This window comes from Benincasa hispida, chromosome 9 (genome assembly GCF_027475165.1).
Source record: "Benincasa hispida cultivar pf3 chromosome 9, pf3_genome.v1.1, whole genome shotgun sequence".
Lineage (NCBI taxonomy): Eukaryota > Viridiplantae > Streptophyta > Magnoliopsida > Cucurbitales > Cucurbitaceae > Benincasa > Benincasa hispida.
The window spans coordinates 5,637,525-5,657,852 of record NC_143486.1 but is presented as its reverse complement, the minus strand read 5'-3'; the positions used below and the strand labels follow the sequence as shown (position 1 = coordinate 5,657,852).

At 35.5% G+C, this 20,328-nt stretch overlaps 2 protein-coding genes and 2 long non-coding RNA genes across 4 annotated transcripts; 1 reads left to right on the top strand and 3 right to left on the bottom strand.

Moving 5' to 3' along the window:
* Positions 1–329: 329 nt before the first annotated feature.
* LOC150033598 (uncharacterized) lies at positions 330–4,948 on the bottom strand. The gene is made up of 2 exons (XR_016531784.1): positions 4,670–4,948; positions 330–1,047 (listed from the first exon to the last, which is right to left on the bottom strand). It is a non-coding gene; the product is annotated as an uncharacterized LOC150033598 (long non-coding RNA).
* LOC150033599 (uncharacterized) lies at positions 2,737–4,244 on the bottom strand. The gene is made up of 2 exons (XR_016531783.1): positions 4,061–4,244; positions 2,737–3,162 (listed from the first exon to the last, which is right to left on the bottom strand). It is a non-coding gene; the product is annotated as an uncharacterized LOC150033599 (long non-coding RNA).
* A 1,100-nt stretch (positions 4,949–6,048) lies between the features above and the next one.
* Positions 6,049–16,493, top strand: LOC120086545 (non-canonical heme oxygenase HOZ, chloroplastic-like). Its single transcript, XM_039043255.2, has 9 exons — positions 6,049–6,410; positions 7,657–7,860; positions 8,003–8,105; positions 8,488–8,567; positions 8,640–8,717; positions 8,893–8,984; positions 15,378–15,489; positions 15,853–15,978; positions 16,055–16,493. The coding sequence occupies exons 1-9, from the start codon at positions 6,180–6,182 to the stop codon at positions 16,169–16,171; spliced, it is 1,143 nt and encodes a 380-aa protein (XP_038899183.1). The 5' UTR covers positions 6,049–6,179; the 3' UTR covers positions 16,172–16,493.
* Positions 16,494–17,911: 1,418 nt separating this feature from the next.
* Positions 17,912–18,911, bottom strand: LOC120086315 (golgin family A protein). Its single transcript, XM_039042891.2, has one exon. It carries the CDS (start codon positions 18,795–18,797, stop codon positions 18,033–18,035), a length of 765 nt encoding a protein of 254 aa, XP_038898819.1. The 5' UTR covers positions 18,798–18,911; the 3' UTR covers positions 17,912–18,032.
* Between the last annotated feature and the right edge of the window lie 1,417 nt (positions 18,912–20,328).

Genomic DNA, 20,328 nt, shown 5'->3' with positions numbered 1-20,328 from the left:
AGATTCAGGATTCAACTATGTTGATTAAGTGTCAGGATAGTCATGTTCAAATAATTAATTTATTCTTTAAATCTAGATCAAATGCACGATGCAAAGATTCATGGACAACTTAAAAACCTAAGCATGCTTATCTAATCTATGCTACAAGGGAAAATTCAAAGCATGGACGACACAAGGATGCGTGCGAGCTTGAATTTAACTAGCAAAAAAGTGCATTCATGATAGAGTGACATAAAAGCAAATCTAAATCGGATAAGATTTAAGAAAAACATAATTCTAGATGAAAGCATAAAAATTGAACTGGAAACTCATCAAAACACAAAGAATGCTTAATCCAAGAACTAATTAAAAGATTACCTCGTTGATTCATGGACAACCAATGAGATACAATATAATACATGTTCATAATCCAAAAATAAAATAAATCTAGCCTAAGTACACTAAAAATTAAAGGGAATAGAAGAAGAAAGAAAGCCTGACTTCGGCCTCCATGCTTCCGCTCCAACAATCGGCCTATACCCCTCAAAATTTAGCATGTTCTGACCCAGGCCGAGAAGATATATTTATAGGATTCATCGCAACGTTGCAATGCTTGGAATGGCGTTGCAACACTGGGTTGCGCGAGCTCTCAACTCCGTGTTCATCATTCTTTGCAATGTTGCAACGCTCTAAGGAAGCGTTGCAACGCTGATGCTTCTGCCTTCAAGCGTTGAAGTGAAGCGTCAGGATGCGTTGGGACGCTGTCGTTGATTCAGCTTGGAGCGACGCTTGGATTAGTGTTGCAATGTTGCGTCCACTACCAGATACTTGTTACTCGATGCTCGACAGCTCAATACTCGATCCTCGATCACTTAATAGCATTTTCTTGATTACTCGACAACCTATTACTCGATGGTACTTGATGGCTGCCTTAAACTTGGTGAAACTCGATGGCATTTTGGTCTTTTCAACTCATTTGAAGTCAGATGTTCCAATTAACTCCAAATTGCTTCAAATTATCCTTGTTCTTCACCAGATGATTAATTATACCTCTTAGTTGCTCGATACCTACAAAATAGAAAAATAAACACGTAAAATCCAATAACAAGCCCAAATTAAGCTAGGAATATTAGCTCATTTTGAGAGCTAACAATGTTACCACTGAGTTTTAGTTCAAATGGGAATTTGTTAGGTTTTATGTCCTAAAACTCATGGTTTATAAACAATTAACTCATTATGTAAATCGATAAAGTTGTTGTTTAATATATGAATTGCTTATTTTATTTTAGAAATAAATCCAATAAGCTAAAAGATTCATGACTATTATATGAGTACTTGAACTTTATGTGGAGACATATAAGTGGATTAGGTTCGAGTAAATAGTCAAAATGATCTATAGTATACGAATAAGGTTGGGTGCCTTATTCTGGTAACATTATCGGATACGGCCCACTCTGTAGTTGTTACAAGGAGTTGTAAAGTATTACAAATGAAGTGATCTTGATTCGTTCAAGTGGTGACATGAGGAGTGGGGGCATCATGTACAATGTGTTTGCATAAGATCAGACCAATAAATAAGTCACTCTTACTTTATAACATTGTTTACTGTTTAAGACTAACTATTTCATACCGATGACCTAGGTAACTTAACCTTAATCCTGAGCTAACTATGAACTCCCGTTTATTCGGGATTATCATTAAATTTTCATAGGTGAGAGTTGGCTCAACAGCGCCGACTCAATAAGCCTCCCATTTTAGGGGTAAGACCGGGTAGATAGGTGGGGACATAGGGTGCAAGATAGAATTCACTCCTACCCGCTTTTAGGGATAGTAGAGAGGTTGTTCCCTTGAGTGTTGACTCTAGGTCTTAAATAAGGGGCCTCACCCTCTCATTGGCCCGAGAGAGATTTTACTTGTTGATTGGATCACAAACAAATTGTTCATTAGAGGATCAGTGGAACTCAAGGAACAAAAGGTAATCATGGGGGTAAAACAGTCATTTGACTCAGTCGTTATTACGAACAACCTGTGAAGGGTTAACTTACTAATTATAGTTATATCGAGTGGACACGATATATCCACAGTGAGGGGAGTGCAAATACTGGGTTTTAGTGGAGTGACCCGGTAGTTAACGAATGAGGGTTAATTCGGTGTAAAAAGTTTAGTCAATTAATCTCATATCGTTGGAGCCCATGATTTGTAAATCCATTAGGCCCCCCTACTAGCTCACAAACGGATTAGTCTTGAAATAACGTGATAAGTTGATTTGAAACGTTCAAAATAGAATTAAGGGAATTAGTAATTATATGTGATATAATTGCACGTTTGATTTTGGAATTAAACGTAATTGGAGAATCGATTAATATATAAAGATGATTTAAATATTAATTTCATGAATAGGGATTCATGGTAATAGAATTGGTGACAAATTAATTTAATATTTGATATTAAATCAATATAATTAATTAAACAATTATTAATTACTAATTTTATTAGAAAAAATTGATTTTTGAATTAATTTTTGTAAAATTAATAAAATTTCGATTTTAATTAAAGAATTAAAATTGAAAAAAGTTTTGATTTTGAAAATCAATTTTTCAAAAATCAAAAGGGAAATTGAAAATTGAGAAAAATCCCAATGTGGGATTTTTCCACTTTCAAGTAAGAAGGTTAATCACCTTCTTACACATAATTCCATCAACAAATTCAACGAGTAGCTGGAATCACTTCAAGTGATCAGTTTGCATGAGAGTCATGTAATAAAACCACTCTTGATTGAGTGGAAAATGACATGCAATTGCTGAATTGTAGAGTTTTTGAAGGTTGAAGAAGTTGTTCTCCAACAAGCTGAAAACCCAGAAAACCTCTCATCCAATTACCTAAGTTCAAGCTTGTTTTAAGTCCTACAACTCAATTTAAGGCTCATAGAGAATAGTAGGGAAACTCTAGTGGTGGTCCACGACAATAATTGAAGAAGATTGCAGCTGAATTTCAAGTTTGAAGAGGATCTTCAAAGGTATATAATGAAACCCTCTTGATATCCATGAACGTGCTTAATTTGATATCAAAATTGAGGAATTAGAATGCTTGATGATCTTGTTTTCTTCCGCTGCATGTTTTTGTATACCAACAACTATTGGTCTAACATAGTCATAAGCATACAATCATAGTCTTTAATCATGCCTGAAAGGGTTCAAAATAGTCTTAAAATACATCCACCATTCAAATACCATAACATTCACATGCAATCATAATTTCTATGCCATAAACATAGGCCTCCGTCACACCCTCAATAGTCCAATGTAGCAATTCATAACAGTTCAATCCAACATACAAAATCATGCTTTTAGTACAATCACATACTTAACGACAACTTGAGTTTGAGGGCGAAACGACAGTGAAACGCTTACCTCAAGTTTAGACACAAAATTCAATTCAAGCACACCAACCATCAAGTTCCACACACTCTGAATCGAATCTTAAAGCACGAACCATAAAATTGATTTTTACCACTTAACTTCAATTTCTAGATCACAAATTTAATCCACATAAATTTAAACCACTTACCAACATGTGGCTTATTCCAAAACCACTCCAACACTTTAATTGAGCAGCCCAATTAGGGGTGCATGTGGTCCGAGTTGGGTCGGGTTAGGTACTTTTTCAGATCAACTCGGATTTTGGGTTGGCTTTAGCTAAACCCTCTTGATTCCATTTTGAAGGGTCAACCCAACCCAATATTTTTGGGTTGGGTCGGATTGGGTCGTGTTTTTTTTTTTTTTTTTTTTGGTTTTCCTTCTCCAATACACACCAATTTGAAAAATCATATAACCCTAAATAAGTTATGGAATATCTCTTTTTAATAAAGAATGTGGATTTGATGCATTCAAAGAAGAATCCTAACAAATTGTAATTCAAAAACCAGATAAGATAAAATAGAATGACCCATCCAAAATATTTCTGGACCTAATAAACATCATTTAGACTTAGGTTTGTTGTCTTTGATTAGAACGGGTGATTTGATTTCACCAAAGTAACAAACAAAATAGAGAAAAAAACATAAGGAAAAAATAAGAAGCACCTGGACTGATAATGGAGGCCAAGAATATAGATGTGAGATCGTGAGAAGAGTTAAAAACTGAGATGGAGATGAAGAACGTGAGAAGGATAACTGAGAACATGAATCTGAGATAGAGAAAGCCATGGCAAACTAAGGGAGATGGGGAGGGAAGCGTAAACAAGGGAGAAAAATTGTGGAGCGAACTGAGATTAGGGTTTACAATATATATATATATATAGTGGGGTCAACCTGGCCAATAATTTCAATAACCCGAGACTCGACCTAAAAATCAAAATTAAAAAAATTTCAACCCAACTCGTACTGTTTGGATTGGGTAGTTCGGGTTCGTTGGTTACCGGATTTTTTGAACACCCCTAAGTCCAATCTGAGCATGCACCAATATCGAGGGTTAATATCAAATTACAGTAACATAACCCAGTCCATAAACGCTTTGATACCTTACCAACTTACCCGAAAGTACCAAAATTGCCCAAGACGAACCTTTACTCTACTAGACAACTTTCTTAACAACCCTAAATTCCTAAATCCAACATCTAAGTTTATGTGTAAATTAGTTTTGGCCAAAATTTAACCTAATATTAATGGGCATTCTAAAAACCTAAAACTTACTCCCAAATCATAGGATTCCAGCGACCGGAAAAAAAAGGAAGGCACGGATAGAAGCAGGTGCAGTAGCTTTTGACTGACGGTGTCGTGAACGAGCGGTGCACGATTGACCGAAGGCACAAACAGTGACTGGCATGGCTTTGTTCGGAGGCGATCGTTAGCACAACGTGACGTGCGTCGGTCGTCTGGGCGGCAACACTCAAGCGCAAATGAGGAAAAGGAGGGGGATTCAAGTTGTATGAAGAAGAAAGGAACAAAATTTTCCTTTTTGTTTTTTCCCTCAACCAAAAAAAGTAAACAAAAAAATATATTTATTTTCCACAAAATATATTTTATCACTTTATTCCCAATAATTAAGGTGGTAATAAAAACTCTGACTTCTACATTTGCACGACCAACTTTGACGAAGAACTATGGACTCCACCAACCACCTCCAATGAAAACTCCAGCGAATAACTCCAATGATTACCTTTGCATAAGTAACTTCGATGACATACGCTACCTACCACCTTTGTATGCTCGGTGGGTTAATTACCCACTATTTTACCCCCCCCCCCCATCTTTTCTCTTTATTTCATCATCTGGTTCGTCTTTCTCATTTTCTCTATCTGGCTCGTATGAGCTTTATTTTCCCTTTTCTTTTTGAACTCCTCCAATCTCTCTCTCTCTCTCTCTTTTTTTGTTTATTTTCTTTCCATGGTTGTTCTTTTAGATCTAACTATTATTCTTTTATTTCATTTTTTTCTTAGATCTTAAAAATATTACATACGACGTCCTATTATTATTTCACTAAATAAAAGTTCAACGATATGTTTTAAATAACCTATCCCTTGATGTTTTCAAATATTACATAATTCTAATGAAATAGTGGAATTTAAAATTATGGCTCAAGATTTTTTTTTTTAAAATATAATTTGTACACTAATACAACATAACAGTAAAAAAAAATAGACATCAATATTTCTAAAATCATTTCACCGGTTTTAGAAAAAAGGTAAATCCATATTCCACAAATTGGTAAAAAAAGACTATTAGTTAGTTTTATGATTTAAATTGTAAGATTTTGATTTTTTTTTCCTAAGATTATCATTTAAGTGTCATCCATTCTATCTAAAACAATGTTAATAGTTTCATTTGATGACATTGATCCTTTTAGTTTTTTTTTTAAATTTTTACGGTAACAATTGATTAAGTTGAGTTTTTGAATGGAATAATCACGTGTTCAAAAAATTGAATTCAAAATTTTGTATTATGTATATGAATACTTTTATATAGAATTTATTATGTTTTGAGAATGGAAAAGAATGAGAAGTTTTTTTTTTTCTTTTTTTTTTTTAATTTTATTTTAGAAAAGATATGTGTATAGTTTTAGTAGCAAATAAAAAAAAAACACAAAATCAATTTCATTTACAAAGCCACCCAAATTTCCAAACAAAGCTCTGCAATCTTCTCTTTGTCACTGACATTTATAATTAATTTTCCTGCGACTGCCCATAGCCTCTGTGATTTCTCCATGGAAGCGCTAGCCAGCTCTGTAAACATTCCCAAGTTTCCAGAGCCATACTCTCATTCTTTTTTCAGGAAGGCAACCAATCGAACTGGATTTCTCAGAATCAACGACTGTTCTAACTTCGTTGCCCTTCGTGCTCTTTCTGGCGAAGCTGAAGAGGCCAAGCCATCTGGTAATACGTTTGGATTATTTTCCGAAGAAGATGCATCTCTCGAAGACGTCTCTTTCACCGAGGTATTCTCTCTTAACTCCTCGATGGATGATGCCCTGTTTTGTTATGCACGCTGTATATTACTGTAAGCGGCGTCCGTAGAAATATGTAATTAGGGTTTTTGATGTTTCTGCGTTGAATTGTGACTGGAAATTTACGACAACAAAGCCAACTAGTCATATTCTTGTTTTGTTTTGTTTTGTTTTTGTTTTTGTTTTTTTTTTGGGTACGGATGGCAATAAATTTTCTAGTAAAATGAATTTTGACCGTCTTTTCTAACCTTTTCTGGCTTATATGCCTTGTTCGGGATTATTATTTTTTATTTTCTCCTTACCGTTCTAGGGTTGATGGCTGTTGTCCTGTGTACTTAGTTCGTTTGGCGTATGAAAAAACTTTGTTTGTTGTCACCAACCGTTGCATGTTGCTAGAGTAAGAAGAAACAACTTCGTTCTTGTCACCTTTGACATGAGTTGAGAGAGAGATGAAGAAAAGGAAATATTAAAAAAAAAAGTTTAAAAAGGGTCATAAAACCTTATTTTGAAAAACCAGGTCAAAAAAACAATTTGGTCCGATTTTGTAGCTTATTCTATCAAATGTCTCGTTGATATTTCATGGTTTTGAGCCCGTATAACTATAACTGGCAAAGATGCGTTAGTTTTAACGTGTCTTGAGAAGAGAAAACAAGGTCAAGAGCTTTTTACTGGTTGTACTTCTAATATTACAGTTTTTTCTCCGACTGGTAATCTTTTTTGTTTTGGTCTTCTATGCAGTGGATTGATTGTATAGTTATTTATTTGAATGATGTCGTTATCGTTCGATTCGCCCTATAAATGCTTTAGTCTTAGCGGGCATGTAAATTTTGAGACATTTGAAGGTGGAATGTATGAACGTAATTGATAAACATGGAACTGGAGGAATTTAAAAGAAGCAGCAAACTATATTCGTTACAGCTTGGTTGATACCTTTTATAGTTCTTTAATCAATGCTTTGGATGCTTTAGAATATGATTGGATGTAAAAAAAAAAAAAAAAAAGGAAAAAAAGGAAAAAAAAGGATTGGATGTGATACTAAAATTCAGAAGCATCATAATTTTATTTTTAAAAGAGATTAATTGATTTGATTTGTTAGATAGAAACAAAATATCTATTACTGGTGCTTTTATTTGATTCATGAGATAGCTTTCATTTTTAATGCCATGAAAATGAATAGATGCCATATATTAAGAAATGAGCACGGATTTATTATGATGGTATCTCTTGTTTCCTTAAGGATGAGATAAATTTCACTCAAAGCAATGAGAAGAATGCAAATGAGCCCCTAGAGGTGGATGTATCTCTTACGGTTCCATCTGGCAGTGGAAGTGGAACTAGAGCTGGTCTTTTCAGGACACCAATATCTGGTGGTGTGCAGAGTGCAACCTCAGCACATGGTCTACCTAGACCGGCCTTAGCTGTCCGCAATCTTATGGAACAGGTCAGGCTTAAACTTCATTCATTTTATTATTGTTTATTGTAGATGAAATTCTCGGTGTCATACTGTCATATATAAATTTCAGTAGTTGTTGCTTTCTCAACTGCAAAGACTTTCTGAATTAGATCTTCTTTGTCCTTTTAAGGCCAGATTCGCTCATTTGTGCACGGTGATGTCTCGAATGCACCACCGCAGGCAAGGGTATCCATTTGGTTCTTTAGTGGATTTTGCAGCTGACTCCATGGGCCGTAAGTCAATTAGATTGAACATTGGCTAGATAGTCTTTCCCTGTTAATTAATAAGTTAGTTCAAAAGCGTGTCTCCCATATCACTGAGCAGCAGTTTACTGTCTGAAAATGGCATTTGTAGATCATGTAAATTGGTGTTTGTTATTTGGTTTGGTTTTGTTTTTTGTTTTGTGGCTAGGGGATTGAAAAATCACACAACGAAGTATCATCGATGGGTTTCTTTTGGGCAGTGGTAAAGAATATTATGAACAATATACTTTTTGGACTACCTTTCTTTTTTCTAGTCCTAATCTCAATAGTCAATTCTATAAAGTAATAACTCTGTGCATTGCTTCTTGTTTTATTTAATCTTGGTAGTTATATGTTTTTCTTCTTGATGCAGATCCAATTTTTTCTTTTTCACCTCTGGCCATTCATACGCGGAATTTGTTGGCGGACCCAAGATGCACCGTTGTTGTGCAGGTGGGCAGTTTAGCAATCAACATCTTCTATTCTTTACATTTTAGGTTTTCGTGTGACATAATAGTCTTGCAGATACCTGGATGGAGTGGCTTGTCAAATGCCAGAGTTACTATTTTTGGTGATATATACCCCCTTCCAGAGGATCAACAGGTTAGTTAGATGTAATTGTTTGTATAATTAACAAGTTGAAATTCTGTTGTCTGCCTATAGTTTCACTAGGGAGGCATCAAACTAATTACATAGGTCTTTTGGTGTTCATGCTTGATCATCATTCTTCTCCAATATACGCATCTAGCAATAAAATGATACTAGCTTGTTTTTGCAGGAATGGGCTCATAAACAATACATATCGAAGCATCAACAAGGACCTTCTCAACAGTGGGGGAATTTTTACTACTTCAGGATGCAAGACATCAGGTTTGTTTCTTGTCTTAGTGAGTGTTTGATGTGAAGTACAGTGATAATACTTCTTAACATTTTCAACAATAAAAGTAGATTGAGAAATTTTTGAAGTAGATAAAAATATTTAATATGCTTTTAGATGAAACATTCATTTGGTGGCCTACAAAATTAATGCTTCACTCCCAAACTCACCTTTATTGTTCAAAATTGTGGCTTGCTATGTAATTTACATTTATGCAGCTTATAGTTGGATGTGTTTACTTGCAATCTATAATCTACAAAAAAATAAATGGTGGTATTTGAGGTCTAAATTCTTTTTAATGCATACTTTGTTTCCCTTAATTGGATTAAAAAAATTTAGATGGGTTGGAAGGCTAAGAGTTACAATTAAAGAATTTGCAACATGTGTATGAATTATTTACCAATTCATTAAATTTGTCAATATTTGCTCTAATTTATTAAGATAATCTTATTCAAGTTGGTGTGGTGGAAATCTGTAAGGATACCACCTTACAAGGAAATTCTCAAGAACACAAAAAGAAATAAGAGCAGTAAAAGATAGATTTATATTGCAATATGAATAATGAAACTACGACATACCATAGCCTTTCGAGAGGGCTACTCTCTCCTTCAATTCCCCAAAGGAAATTCCCACCAAATTCTTCATACCTTCCTAACACTCCTACTCCTTAGCAATATTCACTAACTTCCCATCTAATTACCCTCATACCCCTTACTAATACCAATACTAATATTCTCCTAATAGTCCTACTATTTCTATACTAGGGGTCTTACAATACTCCGCCCTTCGAAGACACCTTGTCCTCAAGGTGTGCTTACAAAACACAATCACAAAATTGGGCAACCTTTTTTTCCCCTCTCTTTCTCTCTCTCTTCTTTTCTTCTTCTTTCTTTCTTTCTTTCTTCTTTTTTTTTTAAAAAAAAAAAAAACAAACAAAACAAAACATAACCCCAATAGTCTGCTCAACAATCTTGGAAGAGGAATTCTTCTCTTCAGCTTTGGAAAGCTCTGGGATCCAATTAGTTCCCTTAACTTCAGCTCATAACCCAGAATCATCCTTCTTTAGCCCATAGAGCACCCCAAGAAGACAAGCTCCCTCCTTCCTCAACTTTTGACATGTGCTGGGCCCACATTTAGAAGAAAATTGTCCCACTTCAGCAACATAAAAATATGCCCTAAATTACTTGCAGAGCAAAGCAAGAATTTGGCTTCTTTACCAAATCCCAGCCCATAAACCCAACCAAAATTAATGCTGCCTTTTTCTCCAACTACTGGCCCCATCTCCTACCCCTTCACGTGCTTTATCCCACGAATTTTATCCCTCTCCCAAACCTTCTTCTCTATCCTCGGTAGGTCGAATCCTTCTGCAAATTTCAGTACGTACAGGATCTACTCCTTCCTACGAATAACGGTGATTGTCCCTACATTTTCCCTCCGCTGCAACTTATTCTCCATTTGCGCCTTCCCGGTCTCTGTCTTCCTTTACTTTCTTTTTCCCCATACCCGACAACCTCTGATTCCTCTACAATCTCTCTCCCTCTCTTAAGTTGGTGTCCTTGCCAAACTGTTGTTTGCCTATGCTGCCCAATGGTCTCCCGGGCCCTTTTCTCTTCCCTTCTTTCAGGTCTTGCGGCTATTGCACCATTGTTTCCTCCATAATAGCTGCCGATGAATGCTCTTTGGAAATCCATCCTTCGACTTGCAAGAGACGTTAGCCTCTTCGAGAGCTAGCGTTGAACTCCAACAAGTCACAGATCTGCCTCTACAATCCTTCTTTCCTTTCCAAGCCTCGTTTATTTCGATTCCATTTACATCTCTTTTGCACGTTCTCATTCGATTCCATTCAAGCTTCCTTCTCGGCACGCTATCGCCCTACTCTATCATCAACGAGTTCTTCTTGTGTCTCCCTCGATTCTTTCTTTCCGTTCCTATTCTCTTTCCTTTGTTCCTCTTCAACTTCCGCTTCATCTTTCCTATGAATGTGCTATCAACTTTGTCCCTGCAAACTCCCCGATCTTTACCTCTTTTGTTGTTTTGCAATCGATCCCTTCCAACGTCTTTTCTTCTAGGCTTCTTTTCGGATTCTGCCTTTCTCGGTGATATCTCTTTCTTTCCTTCCCTCTTGGTTTGTTGATTGATTCTTCCTTGCTTTTTCAGAGGTGTCCTCAGGTACGATCGTCGCCTTCCAGCCACTGTTTGAACTCGTCTGGATAGTTTTTGAACAAAGTTTTCCTTCTCTATTTGGATGGCTGCTAGCCTTCTCTCTTCTCTTTCTATATCTTTTTGTAGAGAATCCTTGAGCCTTTGTTGCAATGCCTTCTTTTCTTCCTTTTTCTTCAATAACACTGATTCCAGTCTTTGACTACGATCCATAGCAGAAACAATACTCCCAAGAAAAGAACAACTCTGATATCAATTTGTTAGGATACCACCTAACAAGGAAATTCTCAAGAACACAAAAAGAAATAAGAACGGTAAAAGATGGATTTATATTGCAATATCAATAATGAAACTACAATATACCATAGCCTTTCGTGAGTGCTACTCTCTCCTTCAATTCCTCGAAGGAAATTCCCACCAATTTTTTCATACTTTCCTACCACTCCTACTCCTATTTATAGCAATATTCACTAACTAACTTCCCATTTAATTACCCTTATACCCCTTACTAATACCAATACTAGTATTCTCCTAATAGTCCTACTATTTCTATACTAGGGGTCTTACCAAATCCTATGAGCTTTGACTTAATTGTGCTTTGAGATCAATCGACGTGTGCATAAGTTGGCCCATATATTCACATCATAATAGAATCTCATTCAAGTATTATTTGATCAACATTTATACTTTCATTTATGGGTAATTGCAATGAGTAACTCTTTTACGGCTAATAATTGAGTGTGTAGCAACATTTTTAAAGAATTGCAAATGTAGCAAAATCTATCCGTGATAGACTCTTATCGTTGATAGGATAGTCTATCATTGATAGACTCTGTCACTCCAAAAGTTGGATCTAAATGTTATTATATGTGCAGATTCTTTTGCATTATGCTATATTTATTAATACTTTGGGTCTAATTGTTGTATTTGCAACCGTTTCCTCATTTATGCATAATTAAGAAATATTGCTATTCTTCTTTCATTGATTAAAAGCCTGATATTTGAGAAATGTCTCATTCTAGTATTGCATTTTCCCCATGTTGTTTGAGTAGCTTTGTTATAAACATTCTTTATTCATTTTACTTAAATTCTTCTTTATTTCATTTATTAAGAAAGTTCACTGGAAGTTTTAAAAACAAATAGATTTTTTATTTTCATTTTGAGGCAGCTTAGCCATCTTAATTTATCTATGCATTTTGTTTCATGTTCAAATTATCAATAGGTAGTTTTATCATAGAACTAAGAGCTTCTGTAACGACCCAACTTTCTAGAATGGGAATCAGACGGCTACTATATGCATGCATAAATCTCAAAACGGCATTTTTACACAATTTGACTAAATTTAAAAGAATAAAATATTTTTTTTATTATAAAACCTATAAAAAAACATAAAATCTCTGTTTGGGGTACCCTAACTTTAATTTAAAATAAATTAAATAAAAAAACCGAATGAAATATTCAAAGAATTTAAAGGTTTAGTTACAAATCTAAAACTTGCAAACATAAGAAAAACATGTGGAAGTGTTGTCAAGTCCCAAGACCTGGTCACAGATTCCTCTTGTCATTTGTCGTTTTGTCCTTCCCTTTACCTAAAAAAAATTATATACATAAAAGATTGAGTATAAAAATACTCAGTAAGTGACTCACTACTGGGTCCACTAGGTGTACAGGTTAGTATCCCTATCAAGACAAAGGTGTGCATCTCAACATAGACATTGGCATAAGGGGGCGAACCCAAAGACATGCTTTCACAGAAAGTGACTCCAAAGAGACAATAACATAATCGTAGGTGGCGATCCCATAAAAACACTGAAACATATTCAGGGGATGAACACAGTCTGATAGGGGTGCTAACAGTCACCATCAGTCCAACATGCAACATACATCGTCCAAGTTCATAATAAGTCATGGCATATTATAATAAACATAGTAGCATAACTCATGAGTTTTCGGTACAGTCTCAACAGTCATCTATCCATCAATCATGACAGAACATTCCATCACAATAGAAACATGCTTTCAGGTGTATTCACAGTCAGAACATCAACTTGGGGTTCAAGGGCAAATCGGTAGAAAATCACTTACCTCAATATCACACCCAATTACGTTCAAGAAAACTTATCTTAACCTTTGCCTAAAAGTCCTTGAATCAAGCCCTAATATTATACCAATTTAATCTCAACTTTGGGTCAAATTCCAATTCACAAAATAAACTTAAAATGCTTACCCAAAGTATGACTTGAACCAACACTACTCCAAACATTAATTGAGATCTCCACCCTAAAAATAGACCATATTAAAGATTTTACACCCAAAATTACTGCAACTTAAATGAATCTTTATGGGTTTCGGAGCGCTAAAACTCACCGAAAACTTAGCAAAAGACCCTTGAAACTGTTGGACAGCGGCTCTGAAGATCCCAAATTGACAACCAAACCTCCAAAATATTATGGGTATCAATGAATTAAAACCAACATTAAATGGGCATTCAAGATAAAACTTTAAATACTCACAAATCTTGTCGAAAAGGATCCCAAACCTGCTGGACAGCAAACATCCACAGTTCTACCCTTCAGTCTAACACCAAAACGTGATGGGTATCAGTAAATTAAAGCCAAAACTTGTTGGGTAATAAAGATCTTCAAGAAAACCCACATTAACTTACCATAATAACCAAATCCTCCCTCAAAACCCAGATTCTGGCGAGATCCAACGGAAATCCAACGTCAATAATTTAAATAAACTTACCTTTTTCATTAGACCCTACAATCATAAATATATAAATAATTTGTTTTCCTTTTCCCTCTCCAAAATGATCAGACTCTTAATTTCCAAATTCCAATTTCTTCTCCTTTTCCTTCGTGATTTCCAAATCTTTCATCCAAAATAATCCAAAAAGTTCCAAATCCTTTAAATATTTGATTGAATAAATTCCAAATGAAATAAACCAATTATCTTCTCCTAATTCATTAATTCAATTTTGGATTCAAACTCCAAAATTAAAGGGGATAAAATTGAAACCTACACTTTCCCTTTTCCTTCTTAAATTTTAATTCCTTCAAATCTAAATCCTTGATAAATTTTAAATTCACAAAGCCTCACCTCCTTTATCAAATAAACCAAAAATTTATTATCTCATTGAAAATAATCCAAACAACTTCAAATCTTTCCTTGAATAAATTCAAATGAATTATCTCAACAAATCTGCCAACCCTTCAATTATCTTCAAATTTCGTTCCAAAGATTCCAAAATTAAAGAAATAAATTCCAATAATTTCAAAATAATTAATGTGCTTTATCAAAAACTCAGGATGTTGCAGCTTCTTTGTAGAAATGGACTTTTTTTTCCCTTCTCTCTCTCCTCGTTATTCATAACAGAAATATTCAACAGTGGTAGGCGAGAATTTGAAAATCTAAAGTTCATTTTAGTTTATGAGAATTTGAAGGTCCTATCAATGCTCTTAAAACCTAACCGAGTTACATAACCCATGTGCAATGGATGCTGATTAATTACAGTACTTTATAATTTCACCAATCTTCATGTGATTTCATTTTAAGTATGTGTAATGTCCTTTGGTTGTTTTGATTCAACTGCTGACTTTGGGCAGCGACTTAATTGCTAGGATGATTTACTGATTTCTGTTATTTACATTTCAGCCTCTGTTTTATGCTTTGTTTTGTTTGCTTCTATTTTGGCTATATTTTCATACTCAATAATATGCTTCCGCATGTCCTATCATTTCTCTATTTAATGAAATCCTTTGCCTCTGTATAAGTGCTGAGGGCATCCATTCTGTTATTTTACTTGGCTTTTAATAATCCTTCCTGCCTCTCTCATCATATATATGTTTTATAGAAAAAAAAAAGTTTTGAATGACTTTGGTTCCTGCAATAACTCGTCTAGACTCATTAATAGTTAAATCCATTGAGCAGGTGCCCATATATTGGGTTCAACTTGTTCTCTTTTTTTTCCTTGTTTTGTTTTGTTTACTTGTAAAACAACATAATTTTTACGAGGATAAAGTTAGGGGTGACCCAGGTAGTAGAGGGGAGCAATTATTTATGCTATATGTTTGGTTGCCCTTCTTTGGGGCAATTCATAATTAAATTTTATTGCCGCGGGTCACAAAAAATTCATAAGCTCATGCTTGGCATGTTTACCAATAAGGAATTTGAGGTTTACAATGAGAAAAATTATCATGCTTGATTTTTTGGGGTTTTTGCAGTGACATATATTTCATTGGAGGTTTTGGGACTGTTGCGTGGGTGGATGTGAAGGAGTATGAGACCCTTCAACCTGATAAGATTGCAGTTGACGGAGGTGAGCAAAGTCTTAAGGTGAGGATCTAAGTTGCAAGTTCTTCTTTTATTTTAAAAAATTTAATTTAGTTTGTAACCTATGATTTGATTGGTTTGAAAACATGGAGAGTCTTAAGAAAGTACATGGAGAAGTAAATTGTCATATTACTTTGAAGCCTCGATAGCTTGCACTCCCATAAGGGTGTGTGTAATGTTCTTTCTCAAATTAAGTTAACGAGGGGTATTTCTTGGGACTATGTTTCTATTTTGGTTTTCTTAGTATTTGTATTTGTATTTTTTTTTTTATGATCTTACTTGACAGAATTTGTTCTATAGAAGCCTTTGTCCTTGAGTTCTAAAATACTTGTATTTTTTCCCTCCATATACCCCACATCTGTCTAGGAACTGAACGTGATGTTCTCAAAACCTTTGAAAGAGCTGCTGTCAGCTGAAAGTGAAGTAGACGACGCAGCTTTAATATCAATAGACAGCAAGGGAATAGATATTCGAGTTCGACAAGGAGCTCAGGTACCAGAAGATTATAGTGTGTGGACTTTTAATATCTTCTGGCAACATGCATAATCTATAACATATGCTTTTGCAGTTCAATGTCCAAAGACTATCTTTTGAAGGAGGGCATGCGGTCGAAACACTAGAGGAAGCCAAGGTTGCACTTTGGAAGCTAATAAACAAAGGGGGAGTATGCAATTTTAAAAAATAATAAGTTGGTTGCTAAATAAAATAAGATGTTTTTCCATCTCTCATCTCAAGGCTTGCAACCTACACGCTCAATGGATGTTGTGCTACGGAATACTGAAATCATATAGGCAAGGTACTATAGAATGTCTGGATCAACAATAAGCCAGTGTAGAGTTCTAATGACTTGTTCCGTTTACTTCCTATCTGGTATTTATTGCATTAGTGAATGTGACATCCAAGTAGCTGTTTGAAAATTACCGAAGAAGTGTTGAGCAACAATGTTTATGATCTAATTTAACTACTCGAATTTAGAATATCATTTCCCCTTATTATTATTTGGGCTATTTTCCCTGTATTCTTTCTCCCGGGCTGGCGGGCTACCATTTATATGCTTACATGCGTATAAGCCTCAGACTTTATATTTTGCACTATTCGTTTTCCTTTGAGCTGATGTATATATATTATCATGAATGAGCATTGCCTGTTTCTTCTCTGTGTAAACTCACTCAATGGCTCTTGGTGCAGTTGAAGTTGTACTACATTGATCGAAATTATATGATTTCAAGTCTAACTAAAATAAATTTGGATCGACTTTCTACAAAGTGGCTCATTAATATATCCTTTTAAAGCTTGAGTTAATTTCTGAAAGTTGAAAAGGCATTCTCACGGATTACCACCTTGGCCATTTGCTTAGCATAACGTTGTTTCTCTTTCCTTTGATGAAGCTGCTCCTTTCGAACAACCCAATACCAATTCCACGCCAAAATTCAATAGCCAATATAGGGAATATAGGGGAAACTGGAGAGGGGGTCGATCAACACTTTTGTGGGTTTGTATCTGTACCATCGATATTAGGCTAAACAGAGAGATGCCTTTTGAGAAGACAGGTTTTGTACCGAACTTGTCGAATCTGTTCTTGCCCAAAAAAAAAAAAACCTTGATACAACTCTGCTAAATGATCACCCATTTTCTTTTGGGTAACCTGAGCAAATGTTAAAAGAATTTTATACTTGGGTGATTAAAGGAAATCTATATTACCCAATAATTAGTTCGAAAATGTCAAATGACCCCGTTTTTGAAAAAAAATGTTGAATGACCCTTTGTTGACGTTAAATTCGGGTGAATCACTAAAATATATTTACGTGCACGTGGAAAAGCATTCGCTCACTCTCGTTCTTACTCTACCTCATGTAGATGATCCATTTGCGAACATCCATGGAATAATGAGTCGCCTTCTTCCCCTCATGTTTGTTTCGCTCTCGTCGGTCATCCTTTCGTCGGTATTGTTCTTCTTTTTCTAACTCACAAAATCACTCTTCTCTCTCATTCTTGCTGTTGTTCATCGGAGTTGGTCGTGTTGGAACTGCTCGTGTGAACTCACCATTTCAGAGAAGAAAAAGAAAATGCACAAAAGAAAATGATCAGAGAAGAAGAGACGACGCGCAGAGAGGGAGAAAGAAAGAGGAAAAAGAAAAAGGAAAAAAGAAAGGGGAAAGGAGTTGGTGAAGAAAGAAAAAACAAAGACAATATTGTAAATTTACAAGATCATCAAGTCCTTGCCATTTTCGGCCTTTAAAATATTTAAAATGAATTTTTTGTGCAATTTTCTCGGTGATTAAGCTAAAACAAAATATATCGAGATTCAATAAAAGGAAAATAAAAAACTATGATCCTTATGATCTATGTAATAGTTTCTAAGGATGTTTGACCTGAAGAGTGAGTGATTGAACACTATTTTTTCTACCGACTTTTTTTACTGGAGTTTGTGAGTCAATAAAAAAAAAAATATATATATATTAATTCCTTAGCCTTAAGAGTTCCAAATTTCAGAACTCCATGAATTCAACTTCACATCATAACTCCATGCATACAGTTGCGTTGCCTTATGAATTGGGATCCTTTTTAATAAATAAATGTGATTTGGTTGTGGTAAACCGGTTTAGAAGAGTTTGACGGCCAGGGAAGGGATTATTAAACCTGGGAGTGGGATTCTCAGTTTCCGTTTTCACTTCACTTTTCTCCTCGGCTCCCTTCGATTTCTCTCGCTTCACTCTCAACCGATTTCTTCTCTCCCTCCTTCTTCCACCGCCACCACCGCCGGCGCATGATGATACATTATCCGTCGTCTTCGATTCCGACTTCTGAGTTGATTCGATTCGTCGCGGGATCCTTCCACCTTTCGAAGTCCCCAGAAGCTCAAACTCCACATCTCTCCAACCGGACTTATTCTCCCAATCCCAGCCAAATCTGTCACTGATCTCCAACAGCTCAGAAACGACATCGTCACGGCCAGTCCGACCGGCACCGGTCAGAATGTTGTGGGCGAACTCCCACTGGATCCGGTCTTGGTAAACCGGGTCTTCGAGAACTTGGTCTGCCAAAATCGCCCATTCTTCAAACTCCCTTGCTCTTAGATTTTTGGAAACCCATTTCAGGTAGGTTGAAGGTAGGGTTCCGAGCATTTTGCCCTTGTGCTTTCCAAACCCCATCACTCGGTCTCTGCCTGGAACCGTATTTTCGTTTTCTCCTTCTGCTTCACTCCTAATCTTGTTCCTAATCCCATCACTTCGCCTTCTCCACATACATACCGCCGCCAACGTCTTTCCCTGCAAACATAAACCCGTGGAACCAGCAAGAATGCAAACCATGGCGACTCTCAACTATCAATCCACAAACCACACCCACACCCACCCAACCTAAATTATTAAGGCCATCTGATTTTTTATTTTTTGCTTTTGAAAATAAAGTCTAATACTAACTCCATCCAGGTTTCTTTCTTTCTTCTCTACTCTTTTATCATACTTTGGAAACCGTGTCAAATTAATTTTTAAAATTAGAAAAAATAGTTTTCAGAAATTTGATTTTATTTTTACAATTTAGTTAGTAATTCCATAAATTATATAAGAAATGAGAATGGGGAGGAATTGAGCTTAATTTTCAAAAGAAAAAGAAAGTGAAATGGTTATTAAAATGGAGCCATTAAAGTATCCGATACTACTTTAAACTTTTATAAAGGAAATTTGTACGAATGACCCAAAAATTGGGTCGAAAATGCCAAATGACCCATTTTCAAATGTCTTTCTACTGACGTCACATATGAGTGAAGTTACAGATTTGACCTTTCATTTTTCCTTTTCTTTTTCTTCGGCACGATTACCTTTTCTTCTCAACTTCGACTCGATCTCTTTCTTCTTCTCCAACAAATTTTCACTCTTCCGCTCGCTCGACGGTCGAGCACAACCTCCATTTAATGGTTTGGACGACCTTTGTCCATTCATTCCTCAACGAGACCTGGTTGAAATCGACTACCTTCCTCTGATCTGGCCAAAATCGACGACCCTCCTTCCTTCCATATCCAGATCTGGCTAAAAATTGACACCTTGCTCCACTCCATTCCTCAATGAGAGTAAGACTGAGAGCGAGATCGAGAAAGGGGAAGAAGACGACCTATTTTATTTTGGAGGGGGGGGGGGTGCTCTACGATGGATTTTCGGAATGAAGTTTTGTGAAAACCTTAGACGGAAGCTAGATCGTTTCCCATTTTCAAATTTACACAAAAAAAATAAAATTCAGAACCCTATTATGCATTCTAAAAAGAAAATTTACAGCATGCTTCATAAAACAATATAGATAATGAATTTTGGTTTGATTTACTAACCTCTTGAGGAACTAAATCTTCACAAAATATCCTCTGGATCAGTCACGAACCCTCATTGGAACACAAGCCAAAACATAACAGCAATACTGACCCAAATTGGACACCAAGAGATAATCCTTCTGTATTCTTCTTAGGGTTGAGAATATGTAAGAGGGTGGACTTTGCTTCAATTTTGACAGAGGCTAGAAGATAAGAGGAAATTTTCTAGGAATTGTGCCTTAGGGAATTCATTGACGTTTTGTGAATTTTGTTTATAGGAGAAGACCAAAAAAGATTAACTTCCTCCAACTCCCCTTTCACGATATATTGTTGAGAGAATTAAGGGCGGGGGAGTTACATAGCTCCCTTCTTCAAATGAATTAATATATACATACGATATATATATATATATATATATATATATATATATATATATGATAACCAACTTATCATATAGTATACATTGAACTATAACACATAACTTATAGTTTTTATATTGTATAAAATACAATATAACTTATATGAAAATTATATTAAATATA

Bases quoted from the DNA above. Each gene is read 5' to 3' on its own strand.
- LOC120086545 (XM_039043255.2), top strand. From the start codon at position 6,180: ATGGAAGCGCTAGCCAGCTCTGTAAACATTCCCAAGTTTCCAGAGCCA. The intron at 7,861-8,002 runs GTCAGGCTTAAA...TGTCCTTTTAAG, and splicing joins TCCGCAATCTTATGGAACAG to GCCAGATTCGCTCATTTGTG. The intron at 15,490-15,852 runs GTGAGGATCTAA...ACATCTGTCTAG, and splicing joins GAGGTGAGCAAAGTCTTAAG to GAACTGAACGTGATGTTCTC.
- LOC120086315 (XM_039042891.2), bottom strand. From the start codon at position 18,797: ATGGTTTGCATTCTTGCTGGTTCCACGGGTTTATGTTTGCAGGGAAAG.